At 36.7% G+C, this 17672-nt stretch overlaps 1 protein-coding gene across 8 annotated transcripts in view; it reads left to right on the top strand.

The window, feature by feature from the left end:
• The window catches only part of EXOC1 (exocyst complex component 1), a 69402-nt gene extending 53816 nt beyond the window's left edge, over positions 1-15586 (top strand). For all 8 annotated transcript variants that reach the window (XM_058298216.1, XM_058298186.1, XM_058298226.1 and 5 more), the window contains 4 exons: positions 8199-8382; positions 10878-11077; positions 12795-12989; positions 14913-15586. In XM_058298216.1, coding sequence (XP_058154199.1) covers positions 8199-8382; positions 10878-11077; positions 12795-12989; positions 14913-15065 — 732 coding nt within the window. In that variant the 3' untranslated portion in view covers positions 15066-15586. The remainder of the gene's footprint in view (positions 1-8198; positions 8383-10877; positions 11078-12794; positions 12990-14912) is intronic.
• Positions 15587-17672: the final 2086 nt, after the last annotated feature.

The following is a 17672-nucleotide window of genomic DNA, read 5'->3' as shown; positions in this document are numbered from 1 at the left end:
TTCCAGAATATGAAAATTTAGTTGCTTTTACCAGTAAAATATAACTTCATATAATAGCTTTCAACTCAGTAGCACATAATTGTTAAAAATACAGGATGTGGTGTCAGGTAGATGTAGCTGTAGGTTCACATGAAGTGTTTAATACATTACCTGGCACAGAATAAAGGTTCAATGACTGAGAGTGAATAAGAGCGGTGGTGGTGGTGATGATGATGGTGATGGTAGTAATTGTTGTGATGGTTAAGTTTATGTGTCAACTTGGCTAGGTTATAGGGTCCAGTTGTTTGGTCAAGTAAGCACTAGCCTGATTGTTACCTTGAGAGTAGTTTGTGGATTTAAATTATTAGTCAGTTGATTACATCTATGGCTAATTACATCTACAAACAACAAAGGAGATTGCCTTCACCGTTGAGAGAAATCATCCAAACTCCTTAAAAGGAGAACTGATGATTTTGGCAGTCAGAAAGATTAATTTCTATCTTAACTTCAACTAGCCAGCTTCTCCTGGGGAATTCTTCAAAACCTTCATTGGAATTCCCAATTTGCAGCTTGCCCTACAGAATTCAGACTTTCCAATCCCCATGGTCATGTCAGCCAATTCCTATAATGCATTTCTTAATATTTACATACATACATATATATTTATATCCTTTTGGTTCTGTTTCTCTGGAGAACCCTGACTAATACAGATTTTGGTACAGAGAGTTCTTGAGAAATCTTCAGAAATCTGAAGGATGAGATTTCTCAGTTGGTTCTGGGGTTCTTGGAATTGGTTCTCTAATCTCATTAGATTTAAAGCCATCAATGACTCTTTCCAGTGTTCAGTATGGCACTGATAGCCCATGGCATGAATTGGCAATAGAGATAAAATGTCACTGTTGGCTACTGCTACACAAATGCTTATATGAGACAGAGATAAAATGTCACTGTTGGCTACTGCTACACAAATGCTTATATGAGACAAGGCTCTGGGTGACTAGACTTCTATGAAATAAAGAAGATAATTGACAGGTTGTTTCTAAATATTCTGGATACACTTGTTAAAGAAATGGATGCTCTCAGGGACTTGAAGGATGCAGGCATGGTGATTCCCACCACATCCCCATTTAGCTTTCCATTTGGCCTGTACAGAAAACAGGTGGATTTTGGAGGATAACAGTGGGTTGTTGTAAACTTAACCAAGTAGTGACTCCAGGTTGCTGTTCCAGATGTGATGCCATTGCTTGAGCACATCAACACATCCCCTGGCACTTTCATGCAGCTATTTATCTGGCAAATGCCTTTTTCTCAGTACCTGTTAGTGAAAAAACACCAGACACAGTTTGCTTTCAAAGGCCAGCAATATATCTGTCCTGTCCTACCTCAGGGGTATATCAGCTCTTCAGCTGTATGACATAATCTAGTCCACAGGGACCTTGATCATCTTTTCCTTCCACAAGATATCACATCACAGAGGTCCATTATATTGATGACATGCTGATTGGACCTAGTGAGCAAGAAGTAGCAACTCTTCTAGGTAGACTTACTGATAAGGCATTTTTGTGCTAGAGTGTAGAAGATAAAAACTCAGGGATTTTCCATCAGTGAAATTTCTAGGCATACAGTGGTTTGAGGCATATTAAGATATTCCTTCTAAGGTGACAGATAAACTGTTGCATCTGGCCCCTCCTACAACCAAAAAAAGAGGCACAATGCCAGTTGTTCTCTTTGGATATTGGAGGCAACATATTCTTCATTTGAAGTGTGCTGCTCTGGCCCATTTGCTGGGTAACCCAAAAAGCTGCTTGTTTTGCGTGGGGACTAGAATAAGAGGAAGCTCTATAATAGAGCCAGACTGCTATGCAAGCTGTTCTGCCACTTGGCCCCTATGATCTAGCAGATCCAATTGTGCTGGAGAGTCAGTTACCAATAGAGATACTGTTTGGAGACTTTGACAGGCCGCTATAGTAATATCACAGCACAGGCTCTTAGGATTTTGTAGCAAAGCGCTGTCATCCTTTGAAAGTAACTGCTCTCTTTTTGAGACACAACTTATTGTCTGCTACTGGGTCTTAGTAGAGACTGAACACTTAACCATGGGCCACCAAGTTACCATGAGACCTGTGACAGTTTGAGTTTGGTGAGTCCCAGAAAGAGATTATGCTTTTTTAACTAATCCATTCCTATGGGTGTGAAACCCTTTGATTGCATTAGTTTCTGTTAAGGGACTTGATTAGATAGCTTTTCATTGGACTATGTCAGTGAGAGTGACTCAAGTTGGGTCTCCACCCTCTTGCTGGCCTTATGTAAACAGACACAGATAAAGAGACACACAGAAAACAGAACTCTGTCATTTTGACCCAGCCATGTGAGAGAGAAGACTTGAGGATCACTCACACTTGAAGCTGAAGCACAGTCTCTAAGAGCTGGGGCCTGTCCAGCAGCTCAAGACTGAAGAGATGTGAGCCTGAAGGGGAAGGCAGGGACCTCAGCAGAGATCAGCCTCCATCTTGCTTTGCTATGTGGCAGGAACACCATGATTACCAATAGCTGACTTTGGTGAGAAAGTGTCTCTGATGGTTCCTTGATTTGGACATTTCATGGCCTTGAAACTATAAGCTTTTACCCCAAATAAATCCCCTTTATAAAAGTCAACACAGTTTTGATACTTTGCATCGGCAGCCCTGTGGCAATCTAAGATGACATTAGTTGTCCATCATGAACTGTATGTTGTCTGACCCACCAAGCCATAAAGTTGGGTACAGTAGCACTCCATCATCAAACAGAAGTGGTATATGTGATAACAGGCTTGAGCAGGCCCTGAAAGCACAAGTAAGTTATATGAGGAAGTAGCACAAATGCCCATGGTCCCCCACTGCCACATTATCTTCTGTCCCAGCCGGAAGCTCTAATACTGTGGGTAATTCCCCGTGGTCAGTTAACTGAGGAAGAGAAAACTTTGTCTTGGTTTACAGATGGTTCCTCATAATATACAGGTACTACCTGAAAGTGAACTGCAGCAATATAGTCCCTTTCTGCAACATCCCTGAAGGACAGCGGCGAAGGGAAATCCTCCCAGTGGGCAGAATTTTGAGCAGTACACCTACTTGTTCTTTAGCTTGGAAAGAAAAATTGTCTGGAGGTGCTTTACATACTGATTCATAACTGTGGTCAATGGTTTGGGCAGATGGTCAGGGACTTGAAAGGAACACAATTGGAAAATTGGTGACAAAGCAGTCTAGGGGAGAGGTATGAGATAGACCTTACTGAATGAGCAGAAGAAAAACTTGAAGGTATTTGTGTCCCATGTGAATGCTTGCCAGAGGGTGACATCAGCAGAGGAGAATTTTAATAATCAAGTGGAAAGGATGATCCATTTTGTAGACACAGGTTGGCCACTTTCTCCAGGCACTCCTATGGGCTCATGATCAAAGCCATGGTTATAGGGATTATGCATGAGCTCAGCAAAATGTTCTTACTCTTACCAAGTCTCACCTGGCCACAGCCATTGCTGAGTGTCCAATCTGACAGCAGCAAAGACCAATACTCAGTCCCTGATATGGCACATTCCCCGAGGTGATCAGCCTGCTACCTGGTGGCAGGCAGATTGTACTGGATCACTTCCATCATCAAAGAGGTAGCATTTTGCTTTTACTGAAATAGACATATACTCTGGATATGGATTTGTCTTTCCTGCACACGATGCTTCCACCAAAACTACCATCCGTAGTTACAGAATGATTTATTGACTGTCACGGTATTCCACACTGAATTGCTTCTGATCAAGGAATGCATTTCAAAGCAAATGAAGTACGGGAATGGGCACATACTCTGGGAATTCAATGGCTTTACCATGTTTTCCACCATCCTAAAGCAGCTGGATTAATAGAATCGTGGAAAGGCCTTTGAAGACTCAATTACATTACCACCTGAGTGGCAATACCTTGCAGGATTGGGGCCATTTTCTCCACGATGCTGTATGTGCTCTGAATAAGTATCCACTCTTCAGTGCTGTTTCTCCCATGGCCAGGAAGTAAGGGGTAGAAATGTGATTGGCAATGCTCGCTATTACCTGTAGTGATCCACTAGAAAAAGTTTGCTTCCTGGCCCTGTGACCTAAAGCTCTGCTGTGTATACAGGTATTAGCTCCAAATAAGAAATGCTTCTACCAGGAGATACAAGGATACCTTAAACTGGAAGTTAAGACTGCCACCCAGCCACTTTGGGCTCCTCATGTGTCTAAATCGAAGAAGGGAATTACTCTACTGGCTGGGGTGATTGATTCTGATTACCATGGGGAAATAGGATTGTACCTACACAGTGGAGGTTAAAAAAAGTTTACTGGGAATAAAAGAGATCTCTTAGGGCATCTCTTAGTACTACCATGCCTTGGGAATAAAGTCAGTGGAAAACTGTAACAACCCAATCCAGGCAGGACTAACAATGGCCCAGAACCTTCAGGGATGAAGGTTTGGGTCACCGTACCAGGCAAAGAACCATGACCAGCTGAGATGCTTCCTGAAAGTAAAGGGAATATAGAATGGGTAGTGGAAGAAGGTAGTAATAAATACGAGCTATGACCATGTTGCAAAATGAGGATGCTAGGAGTTAGGAGTATTTCTTCCTTGTTTTGTTATAAATATGTTTGAATAAATACATAAAGCAAGTATCTTTTTCTCCCCTGTCTTATCCCCTTATCATATATTGTAAGTTGTATTAACTTTAGTTATATTATTTAAGTTATAGGATATCAAGGTTGAGAGTGAATATTATCCAAGGACTTGCTTCCTCTTTTGGGGAAAGAGTTAGTGCATTTCCAGTTGCACTCAGGACTTTTAGGCAAAAGTATGACTATGTTATTTTCTTTATTTAGAGATTAGGAATGGTTTAAGGAGATGTGTGTGGGTGCCAAGTTGTCAAGGTAAACTGTGGTGGTTAAGTTCATGCATCAGCTTGGCTAGGTTATGGTGTCCAGTTCGTTCAAGCAAGCACTGTCCTGATTGTTACCATGAGGGTATTTTGTGGATTTCAGTTATTAGTCGGTTGATTGTATCCATGGCTGATTACATCTACAGTCAACAAAGGAGTTTGCCTTCTGCAAAGAGACGAGTGTCATCCAACCAGTAGATGGCCTTGAAGAGAGAAGTGATGGTTTCAGTATTCAGAATTTCTGTTTCTACTTCTGCCAGCCAGCTTTCCTGGGGAATTCATCACAACTATCAAAGTTCCCAATTTACAGCCTGCCCTATGGAATTCAGACTTGTTAATTCCTACAGCCGTATGAGCCAATCCTTTAATAAAATTCTTAATATTTACAAACGTACATATATGTATATCCTCTTGGTTCTGTTTCTTTGGAGAACACTGGCTAATATAATAGTAATTAACTGTAGTTCATTAAAAGAATTCACATTACTCTCAAGACAGAGCAGTGGAGAAATGAAGTAACATTAACCTCGGCAAAAATATAATTTCACATTTTCTCCTAAATTGCATATATTCTAAAGGACATGTGTTTTGCCACTAAACTGGAGAAATATGGTTCCTTTTGCTGCCTGTCGTCCCTCTGTACCTAATTTTAACTCAGGTCTTCTCACAGTGCCTGGCAGATTGGATGTGCTCAGTAAGTGTTACATGTTTGGTATTTGGGACAAGAGCAGACCTTAGGACATAAAAGAGTTGAAAAAGGTCATGTAGTACACAAAAAGAATGAATGTATCAAATGGCTGCAGAAAATGAAACAGAGAGCTCCTGGCAGTTTCTTCTGGTGTCCAAGCCCAAAGTACCGGGTATTCTCCAAAGTGCAAGACTAAGAAAGCTAACCTAGCCTGAACAAGAGCTAGAATTAGACAGTAACTTGAACTTCTAATACTACCAAGCTGAACTCTGCAATCCATATATTTCTATCTGCATTTAGTTTGCTTTTCAAGATTCTTCATACTATAGGGACATAAATTTGCCCTCTTAAGCCTTTGTGACTGATATGATTTCTTTAAATTGCCATGGATAAACATCAGAAGAGTAATGTAGCATCGAAGCTGTAATCTTAAATAGTGACTAATCCCATATGGTGATGACAATATAACTGGGCAGCCAGTTGAAAATAAGGAGTACCTTCAGCATGTGAGAAATTTGGTTGGCTTTTGTCATAGATTTATTTCATTGAAGGCTCTTTTCTTAAATGAATGATTATTTCTAGCCTACCAGTAACAAAGCCAGAGAAGACAACTATCATATAGAACATTTCTTATGAATGTTCAAGTATTTTCAGACTATAGTCACTATCCTGTGCATTTAAGTATCATAGATAACAAAAATATGCATGTAACTTAATATATTCACCATTCATAAATTAGTGCTTACTGTGTGCTGGGCATTGTTTTATACACTTTACACACAATATCTCTCTAATTCTAATATCTAGTATCTCATTTAATCCTCTCAACCACCCCTGTAAGGTAAGTGCTTAGCCAAGAGACTAAGTAACTTTTTCCAGGTCACACAGCTTGGATTCAAACCCAGACAGTCTGGTTCCAGAACCTGCAATCTTACTGTCCCCTCTATTGCATCCATTTTCACTCCTTAGGGTCATTTTATCAATAACATTAGTTTATTGATACATTGGTAAAGATCATAGGAAATGGTATACACAGGACTTTCTTATGCTAATGCCTGCAGCCTAGAAACAATTATTTTCCTAATCCACATGTCCTTTGGTTTTCAAGTTATATGCCCCATATCTCAACAGAGTGAAATTTTAGGTAGAAGATGAAAATAATCCTCCAGTATTTGGCAATGTCATTCTTTTCTTTTCTTTGCAACCACGTTCATGAGTAATTTTGGTTTCTAGTTTCCTTGTAATGTCTTAGCTTGGTGTTGCCTTATGGAATGAGCTGGCAAGTATTAACTCTTGTTTTATTTTCTGGAAGACTTTGTGTGGAATTGGTACTATTTCTTCTTTAAATGTTCAGTACAGTTCACCAGTGAAGTCAGCAAGGTCTTATGTTTACATTGTGGGAAAGTTTTAACTACAAATTCAACTTCTTTAATAGATATAGAGCCTGTCCAGCCCAGCTGGAAGGCTGGGCTCAGTTGGAACCCAGGGCTTCTCTCTCCACATTTAGCCCCAGGACCTCTCCCTCTCCAGATAATCTTTCAATCTGGGTAGCCTGTTTTTTTTTTTAAATCAATTTCATTGATACATATGAATAAAGCATACAATTCATCCAAAGTGTACAACCAATGGTATTTGGTATAATCACATAGTTGTGCATTCATCACTTCAATCATTTTTAGAGCATTTTCATTATTTCAATAATAAAAAAAGACCAACAAAAAAATCTCTAACCCTTAATAATCATCTCTAAATCTCTCTCTGCTTCCCCTGCCATACATAACTGCTATTCAGTTTCTGCCTTCTAATTTATTTGTATTTACATTTTTATAGATGGCAGTGTCATTCTTACTATGAATTGATGTAGATCCCCTAAGAAGTATATAAAGCCTTAATTGAATCTTCATATCTTTGTGAACCCAGATGTCTAAATTCTGTCTATATAAACTTTTGCACTTTGTCAGTAGCATACACAACCACTTTAATACTGAACTTACATAGAAAACTATATAATGCAAATCCATAAAAGAATTGTCTGTCCTCTTCTGTCGCCCTCCCCAATTCCCGCCTCCCCACGCCCAATTCCTATCCAAATACAGAACTTGCCTAGCCAAATAGAAATGTTATTCCTGCCCCTTGAAATGGTTTTGTGATTCCAAAACTTGGCCACAAGGCCATCAACAAGAAATAGCCTGGGTGAGACTGTATATGCTCTGGTCTGCTCTGACACAAAATGGGCGAGCATTTTACTTCCCTTGTACATGAATGATAGAAATATTTATTGGTTGTTTTTGCATTGAACAAAGACTTGAGTTTCTCAAGCCTTGATTGACTTTTGTTTTCAATAGTTTAGGTTTTTTCCTTGATCTTTTTTTCTTAAGTGAAACATATTAGAAAAATGTTGTGTATAATGTATGTATATAAATTATATAGAAGTTATTTTCTTAGTTATCCCTATTGTGATGCATCTTCAGTAAGTAAAAATCCAAAATATCCTAGGTACTAAATTATATTCTGCCTTTATGATGTATACATTTGATTATAATTGCATGCACTTTCTAAGTTGCTTGGTCATCTCTCTCACTTGCCTTCTGCCTAACTTTAGAGTACCCAAATAAGGCAAATGGAAGAAGTAAAGATCTCAAAGAAGAGTAAAGTAGGAATTCTTTCATTTGTCACTGAATTTGAAGAATTTGCTGGACTCGCAGAATCAATCTTTAAAAATGCTGAGCGTCGTGGAGATCTAGATAAAGCATATACCAAACTTATCAGAGGAGTATTTGTTAATGGTAAGCTTTTGTTGTGTTCTAAGAAAAAATTTTTATTGGTTTTCATTATTTCTGGTTACTTGGAAGTTGGGGGACAATGTTCACTATTTTCTGTATTTTATCGTCTTTCTTTTTTGGGTTTTCTGAAATTAAAGATTCTTTAAATTTGGAAAATAAGCAGTGCATGCAACCTATTCTTATTTATCAGGAACCACTTATATTTTAGGGCTAATCTGGGTGTATCACTGTGCAAAATTGAAAGTCATTTTATAAACACAAAAAATTGATCCTCCCACATTATATTTGAATTTTCACTAGGGTCTTCTGGAGATGATGGGCAATGGTGTTACTTCTTTAGACATCAGTTTCCATAGCTCTTACATGAGTGAGTAAATTAGATGATTTAGTCTTTTTTAGTGCTAAAATACTATCATTTACTCTCTTCCTCTATCATATCCCACAATTAAGTACATAAACAGTTTGGATATGTCATTTAATTTTAAATAATTGACCTGCCTAAATTCAGGTATTTAAAAGCTAAAAAATTGACAGGAAGTGGAATCACCTACTATTTACATGCAACAGTTTTCAGTGGAAGCAAGTCTAGGGAGAAAATAGACAATTTCGTGATCAAATGTTTGTATGGTTGATTTTTCTTTTACAAATTCAAAGCAGCTTTACTTTATCTGACTGTAAAGTAATATATACTCATTACACATACCCCCAAAAATTGAAAAATAGATTTAAAAAATCAAGAATAAAATAAGGATCACCTGCAATCTCATTGTGCAGAGATAACATTTAACTGTTAATTCTCCAAAACTATTCAATGTATGTCTTTCGTCTTATATATATATGTATATATATATAGTATGTATATGTGTTGTCTTTATTATAAAAATTTTATCATGCCTTCCACCCTTTTCGGAACCTGCTAGACTCTATAATCCTATTATCCTTCCTTGTTAATGAATGTAGATAGCCATAATCATTTTTAATGATTACATAGTGTTCCATGTATTAGTTATTTACCAAATCAACTCATAGGCATTAGTTTGTTTCCAGTTTCCTGCATATATCTTTGCTCACTCAACTAATAATTTCCTTAGCGTAAATTGCTAATGAAATTACTGGGTCAAAGGGTTTGTATTTCCTCAAGGCTTTGCAAAATTGCCTTACAGAAAGGATACACCAATTTAGTGCCATGAGCAGGTGGTGAAAGTTTGTACTATACCTGCACCAGTGCTGGATATTACTAGGTATTATCTATCTTTTTATTGTTTGGTAACCTAATAGCTATAAAATATTTTGTTTTTTTTAAATTTGCATTTCATTTATTAGACTGAGTGAACACATTTTTGACCATTTGCTTGTCTTTTTTTGTTGACATTCATATACTTTGCCCATTTTATCCCTGTTGACATATTCTATTTCTTTGAAAGAACTTTTTATCTAATAAAGTTGTTGACTCTTTGTCATTAGTGTTGCACTAAGATTTCTTTCCAATTTGCTTTTGTATATGGTGTCTTTTCCTATACAGTAGTCTTCAAAATTTATGTCAAACGTATCCATCTTTCCTTTTTATGGCTTCTAAGTTTTGAGCCATGCTTAGAAAGGCCACACTACTGCAATATTATTTTTTTAAATGTTTTTGTATTTTCTTTAGTACTTTCATGGTTTTATTCATTCATTTGCTTATTACATTTCAAGTGCTGAAGCAATTTAGAATTTGTTTTACTGAAAAATGTGAAATAGGAATCTAAATTTAATGTATTCAAAAGGACCAGCTGGTTGTCCTAATACATTCTGAGTAATTCATCATTTCCCCTTTGATTTGAAATGATGCCTATATCATATGCTAGATTTCCATATATACATGAGACTGTTATAGGATGATTTTTTTAAAAAGATTCATTTATTTCTCCCCACTCCCTCCATTGTCTGCTCTCTGTGCCCATTTGCTATGTGTTCTTCTGTGTCTGCTTGCATTCTCATAGGTGGCTCCAGGAACTGATCCTGGGACCTTCGGGAGTGAGAGAGGGGTGATCATTCTCTTGCGCCACCTCAGCTTCCTGATCTGCTAAGTCACTTATTGTCTCTCCTCTGTGTCTCTTTTTGTTGTGTCATCTTGCTGTGTCAGCTCTCCGCATTGGCTGGCACTTCTGCGTGGGGCAGCACTCCTGCGCAGGGCGGCGCTTCATGTGGGCCAGCACTCCGCGTGGGCCAGCACTCCACATGGGCCAGCTTGCCTTCACCAGTAGGCCCTGGGCATCAAACCCTGAAGTTCCTATATGGTAGACAGGAGCCCAATTACTTGAGCCACATCCGCTTCCCAGGATGATATTTTAGTCTTAGATGGGTGTGAAGAACCCTCCAATAAAATATGTTTTATTAATACCTTGAAATATGCATGACATAAACTTTATAAATGAAAAAGAATCAACTGTATAAATATTTTATAGCTAAATGTAGCCATACTCAGAGATGTGTCATCTTTTTTTCTGCTTTGATTTTAGTGGAGAAAGTAGCAAATGAAAGCCAGAAGACACCCAGGGATGTGGTTATGATGGAAAACTTTCACCATATTTCTGCAACTCTTTCTCGTTTGAAAATCTCATGTCTAGAAGCTGAAAAAAAAGAAGCCAAACAAAAATACACAGATCACCTTCAATCTTATGTCATTTACTCTTTAGGACAGCCTCTTGAAAAACTAAATGTAAGCATGTCTTCATTCAGTTTTTTCCCCTGGTTCAAAACACAGCTATCTACAGATGAGTAACACTACAGACAAGACATATATTACATTTCCTCATATACTAGAGCAGGGCAAAAGGAATGAGGAACCCAGTGTTGAAGCTGCCAGTGTATCGGACACTGCTAGATGATCTCTGTACATTTAGAATTAATTATTTTCCTTTATTTTTTATAAACTAAAATGTGAAGTAAGATAGTACTATCCCCATTTTACAGATGAAGAAACTGAAAATAAATAAAATTATAAGAGCTTGTAAGCAACAAAGCTAGAGTGTGAACCCAGATTAGGCTTTTTCCTTTATACCATATTCTTTCTCATTTCTTACCTAGTAAATGGCCAACCTTTCTCATTCAGTTGACACTTACAAAAGCTTATCAAGATAAAAGGAGAACCAAAAATCGTTCTATTCATTGCCTTTTCTTTTCATTTCCTGTCTTGAGCCATTCCCCAAAGCAAGTCTGATATTAAAATTAAGAAATGGTGGTTTTAGAGAACTTTACAACATAATGAAAGCAAAAAAGGGACACTTCTAACTTTGTTCACAATGTGGTTAGCCATCTCTTGTGAGTTTTTATCTTGAATTAGAGTCAAATATAGAGTATGTATCTGTTGTCAACATTTCAAAGAATTATGTAGAAGATATTTAATCAGATGAAGAACCACTTACCTATAAAACTTAAGAACAGATGGATATTCCTTTAGTCCAGTAAAGGCCTGTCTCAAACGTAATGCAACATTAGAGGCATTCCCTTCAAAATCAAATTTAAAGGAAACATCGTTAGATCCTTTATTTAACATGGTATAGAAGCTCTGACCAATGCAGCAAAAATTGTAGCCTCATTTATAGACAAAGAATTGTGAAATAAAACAACAAATAAACCTTTTTCATTGATCAAAATGGCAAGGATTGTCTTAAAATTGTGATAATACTGATTGTGATATGGTGAGGTAGCATTCTCATATACCATTGATAGAAATATAAGTTGATTGAAATTTCCTGGGAGGTAATTCGTTTATGTGAAGAATCTTCACATTACTTACTGTTTTGCAGCTCAACGGAGTAATTATAGTCGTAGAAATTAATAACAGATAGTAATCTGCAATGCAGGTAAATATTTGTGTATAAAGATAATTATGAAACTGATAGATGAAATAGGAAAATATTAAATATCCAGTAATGGAGGAATGAATAAATAAATTGTAGTTCAGTCATTAGATGGACTATTATGTAGCTATTAAAGTTTATACTTAATGGGGAATGGATATAACTCAGTGGTTGAGTGTCTGCTTCCTATGTATGTAAAAAAAATTTATGTTTAGGAACCATGTAATATTAAATGGAAAATGCAGGATACAGAATTATAATCTCATCTGTCTTTATACATCCAAAGACTAGATGATATCTTTACACATCAGAAGACTTATACATCTGATGTCTTTACACATCAGAAGACTAGAATGAAATCTAAAATGTTAAAGCAAAAAAAAATAAAATAAAATAAATAAATAAAATAAAATGTTAACAGCATTGTGATAATAGGTGATTTTTTAATTCTTTATTGTTTCAAACATTGTCTGGTTTTTATATATTGAATAGCTATTATTTTATAATCAGATAGTTTTAATTTGTGGTAATAAAAGCAGTTCTTGGTCATTATTTCTTTTCATTTCCTTGAAGCATTTCTTTGAAGGTGTTGAAGCTCGTGTAGCACAAGGTATAAGAGAAGAAGAAGTAAGCTACCAACTTGCATTTAACAAACAAGAACTTCGTAAAGTTATTAAAGAGTATCCTGGAAAGGAAGTGAAAAAAGGTTTAGATAACCTCTACAAGAAGGTTGATAAACATTTATGTGAAGAGGAGAATTTACTTCAGGTATGTTTAGTTCTTTTGACCATCCTAACTGAAATATCCTTAGAGACACTACTTTTCTCCAAAAAATATTTCTCTAGAAATGTTATGGAGTTTCTAATTTTAGTGCAGGAGAAAAGTTCCACCAATTACAGACCAGTATCATGAATTCTGAGAAAGAAAAGAATAATATTTATATAAATGTATATGGCTCTTCCTGGTTATTTTGTATTTCTTTTTTTTTTTTTTTTTTTTGGATTTTTTGGTGTGCTTGTTTTTAAACAAATCAATTTTATTGATATTAATAAAGCAGGCAGTTCATCCAAAGTGTACAATCAGTGGTATTTGGTATAATCACATAGTAGTGCCTTCATCACTGCAATCATTATTAGAGCATTTACATTATTTCAATAATAATAATGATAGACAAAAAACAAATGAGAAATGTCTTCACTTCTCCATCTCTCTATACTTCCCCTGCTGTACATAGCTGATATTTATGACTAGTCTTTCACATTTATTTATTGAACAGTTTTATTGAGATATATTCGCATACCATACCATCTATCCTAAGTTTATAGTCCATGGTTTCTAGTATAATCACAATATTGTGCATCCATCACCATTGTTTTTATTTTTAGAGGAGGTGAGATAGTACTATCTTATCAAAATGGTATATAGTATAGAACAGAAGAATGGTTCTGAGCATGGGGGTTAGAGCAAGAACTGAATTCATAATCTCAAGAATCTGCTGTGTGACTTTGGGCAACTTACTAACCTTTTTGAGCCTCAATTTTCTTATTTTCTCATATAGTGGGTACTACATTATTGTCATTGCCATTTTATAGGTAAGGAAACCAGAGCCCAGAGAGGTGAAGTAATATGACCATGAATAATAAGTGGAGGAACCAGATTTAAACCTGCAGTTGAGCCATTATTCTTTATAAATTATACTGAGAGACCACTTCTAAGTTCAATATCGTGGAAGGATTCATGAGGGTTTTTTTCATTTGTGCCAGTCTCTGAAATTCAGATAGTATTTTAACAGGTACAGAGGGGAAGAGTAGTCTAGGTAGAAGAAATAGCATGAGCTAAAAGATGAAAAGCAAAAAGTGCGGTATCACTTAGGAAAATGTGATTAGTCTAAGATGACAGAAATTTAGGTTTATGAGCTGTAGTAAGGAAAAAAACCTGGAAAAATACATTTCTTCAGGTGTCAAATAGAGATGATGGTCATAGTACCATTCTCACCAGGTTGTCCTGAGACTTAAATAAGATAATATTTACGTTAAACACTTTGCACTGTGCTGAGATAGAAGAAGCTTCAATAAATGTAATCTATTAATATTAGCCATTACAATATTATGTATATCAAATTCTGTCTTGTAGTTTTCTACTATATCAGTCTCCATTGCTAGATTATAAACTACTGGGACTGACTGGTCTTAGTGTCCTCAACAACATCAATCAATGTTTTGCATAGTCAATTTTAGATAAAGAAAATTTAAACTCTTATCTGAAATTATATTTAAGCATTAACTGTTGCATTTCGTTTAGTCACTAGTTTTAATTCAATATGTAATGGTGAAACAACCACATTTGTGTTAGACATGGGAGTATATACAATAATAGCTAAAACTTAATGAGTGCTCACTTATCAAACACTGTTTATGAACTTGACATATATCTACTCATTTAATCCTCACAAGAACCTTGTGAAGGAGGTATTATTACCATGTTTTTCAGATGAGAACCGTGAGGCCCAGAACAGTGATGTAACATACCCGCAGTCACAAAACTCATAAGTAGAAGGAGCTAGGATTCCTCCTCCAAAATACCGTTACACTATGCCAAATTCATAGAATGTCTTGTCATTATTTCTATGTACTTGAGTATGTGTCCTTTCCATTCATAGTTTGCTGACTTTTTTTTCTTTTTTTAAAATAGGTGGTGTGGCATTCCATGCAAGATGAATTTATACGCCAGTACAAGCACTTTGAAGGTTTAATAGCTCGCTGTTATCCTGGATCTGGTGTTACAATGGAATTCACTATTCAGGACATCCTGGATTATTGCTCCAGCATTGCTCAGTCCCACTAAACATTATGAAAGAAGAAACGATAAAATAAAGCACTCTGAGTACACCAGACAACCTACTGCTTTGAGAATGCAGACTTAATATTTTATGTATTAGTAAATGTCATAAAAATGGACAATAACATTCTACAGATTTTTAAAATGCAAAAGTACAAACCTATATAGCAGTTTTATTTGCCCAATAGGTTGTGTACTAACAAAGTATTTATCTTATCATAAAATACCTTTAACATTTTTTCTGTGGCTGAACAGGAAATCCTCCGTTGTTTAGCTTCTTGTGTTTGAGAGTTGTTACTCTATGTGTAATGAATTGGGAGTTCTTCAGCTTTCACTAAGTCCCTACTGTTTACAAACCATGTATAATTAAAATATTTTTAAAAATTGTTTTTCCCCTTTGTCTAACTAATATATATGGGTTAGGGAACTCATGTGATGATCAGTTGTAAACTTAGATTTTGAGGTTTATGTGACTGTGTGTAGCAATGAATAAGCTAATCTGAAATAAAGAAATTTTTTAAAAAGTTGCCATTTGATATTATTCTTAAGTCTGTTATGTGTTATCCTCTGTATAAAAGCAAGTTCTTACAAAATCAGTATTCAAAAATTAATTGCATGTCCATTCACTAGAAATGCTTAAAAGTATAATAATAAAAAAAGATGTCATTTGCATCAAACATATTTAGTATTTAGAAATAAATCTAATGAAATATATGCAAGACCTATATGGAGAAAATGAGACAACTATCAAAAGATATTAAAGATGGCCTAAATAAATGAATATTCCACATAAGAACATATAGCATGGTTGAATTATCCCCAAATTTAAATATTCAATGCAATTTCAGTCAAAATCATAAAATTTTTGTTTTGTTTCTGTGGACCTTTTGTCTAGAATTTATATGGAGGAAAAAAGGCTAATTGCCAAGACACTCCTGAAGAACAAAATGGAAGGATGAATATGATGACTTATTGTTTTATTGATGAAAGGATAAACAAATAGACTGATGGAGCAAAAGTGTGAAAGTCCAGAAACACCCATACAAATATGGACTCCTGTTTTCTTACAGATATGTCATGGCAAGTGAGTGGGGAAATGATAAGACTTGGAATAAATGGTGCTGGGACAGTTGGTTGTCCTTAAAAATGTATAAGATGGAAAAAAATTCCATAGTTCATATCTAAATATGAAAAGCAAAACTATAAAATTTTTAGAAGACATAACATAAGGGGAAAATCTTTTTAATTATTTTATTTGTAATACTTTTGAACTTATAGGATAGTTGCAGAAATAATACAAAACTCATACAGAATGAACTTCTGGGAAGATGGCAGATTAGAAAGACATGGAACTCTCTTTCTCCCAGAAAAATAGTTAGAGGAGAGGCAGATAAGGCCTGAGGAAAAAATGTTCTAGGGCTTAAGACACCAGGAGAAGGTTAGACGCCACCCAGAAGAGAGAAGGGCACAAGAAAAAATTTTTGATGTAGAGGCCATGAGTAGAAGCTGTACCTGCAGCCACTGGCACTCTTCCCCACCCAACAAGCAGATAATTTTTAATTCTTCAGCCTTGAGCCAGCAACTAGATGGGGTAGCAGCAAGGACCCACCTCCCCAGGAAATGGGAGAGAAAGGGAGACAGCCTAAGACTGATCAGCTTTTGGCCAACAAATCTGGTCTGCTGTGTCCCAGGAGCCCTTCCAGGCTGGAAGCAGCTGCACCATTGTTTGCCTTGGGAGCCGGCACAGAACTAAAGAGATACAACCCAGTCAATCACCCTCCTTACTGACCAGGACTGGTTGGTGAGGATGCAAATGGGAGTGGAATTATTTCCTAACCAGGAAAAAGGAGGGGGCTGCAAGCAAAGGTTGGAGAGCTGCCTCTGAGAAAGCCTGAATGGGGCGGTTCTGAGTCCAGGCAGGTCCTCTGTCACAATGTTGCTGTGGAAGTTGCAGCAAACACACTCCCACCAGGCTTTGAAACAAGAGGGCTGCTGAAGAGTGCCATCTGCTAGTGGACCAAGAAAGTACCTGAGAGGAAATTTAAGTAAGTGGGGAGCCGATGTGGCTCAAGCAATTGAAGGCCCACCTCCCACATGGGCAGTCCGAGGTTCAGTTCCCCAAGCCTTCTTAAGAAGTCAAACAAGCAACAAGCAAACAATGAGCAGATATCGATCAAAAACAGCAAGCATATAATGAGCAGAAACAACAAGCAGAGAGGGGGAAAAAGCAGACAACAAGCAAAAATAAAAACAATCGCGCAGAAAGCGGATGTGGCTCAAGCAGTTGAACACCTGCCTCCCACACAGAAGGTCCCGGGTTTGGTTCCCAGTGCATCCTAAAGAAAAAACAAAACAGTAATGAGCAAAACAGACAAGGAAGTCATCTTGGGGGCAGGGATTTTTTTTAAGTAAATCAGAGAGGTTTTTCTGGCCTAATATCCTCCCCAAGGCCCTTGAAAGTTGGTCTGCAACCCATTTCTGGACCCAGGGCACAGATTTAAGCAATGGACAGGGACAATCCTAAATACCTAGAACAAGTTGAACCAAAAACCAAAGAACAGCAGTAACACACAGCCTCCTGACACTAAATCCCTGTGAAAGAGAGAGAAATTG

The sequence above is a fragment of the Dasypus novemcinctus genome, chromosome 1, assembly GCF_030445035.2.
Source record: "Dasypus novemcinctus isolate mDasNov1 chromosome 1, mDasNov1.1.hap2, whole genome shotgun sequence".
Taxonomy (NCBI): domain Eukaryota; kingdom Metazoa; phylum Chordata; class Mammalia; order Cingulata; family Dasypodidae; genus Dasypus; species Dasypus novemcinctus.
This window is presented reverse-complemented; position numbering and strand designations above follow the sequence as displayed.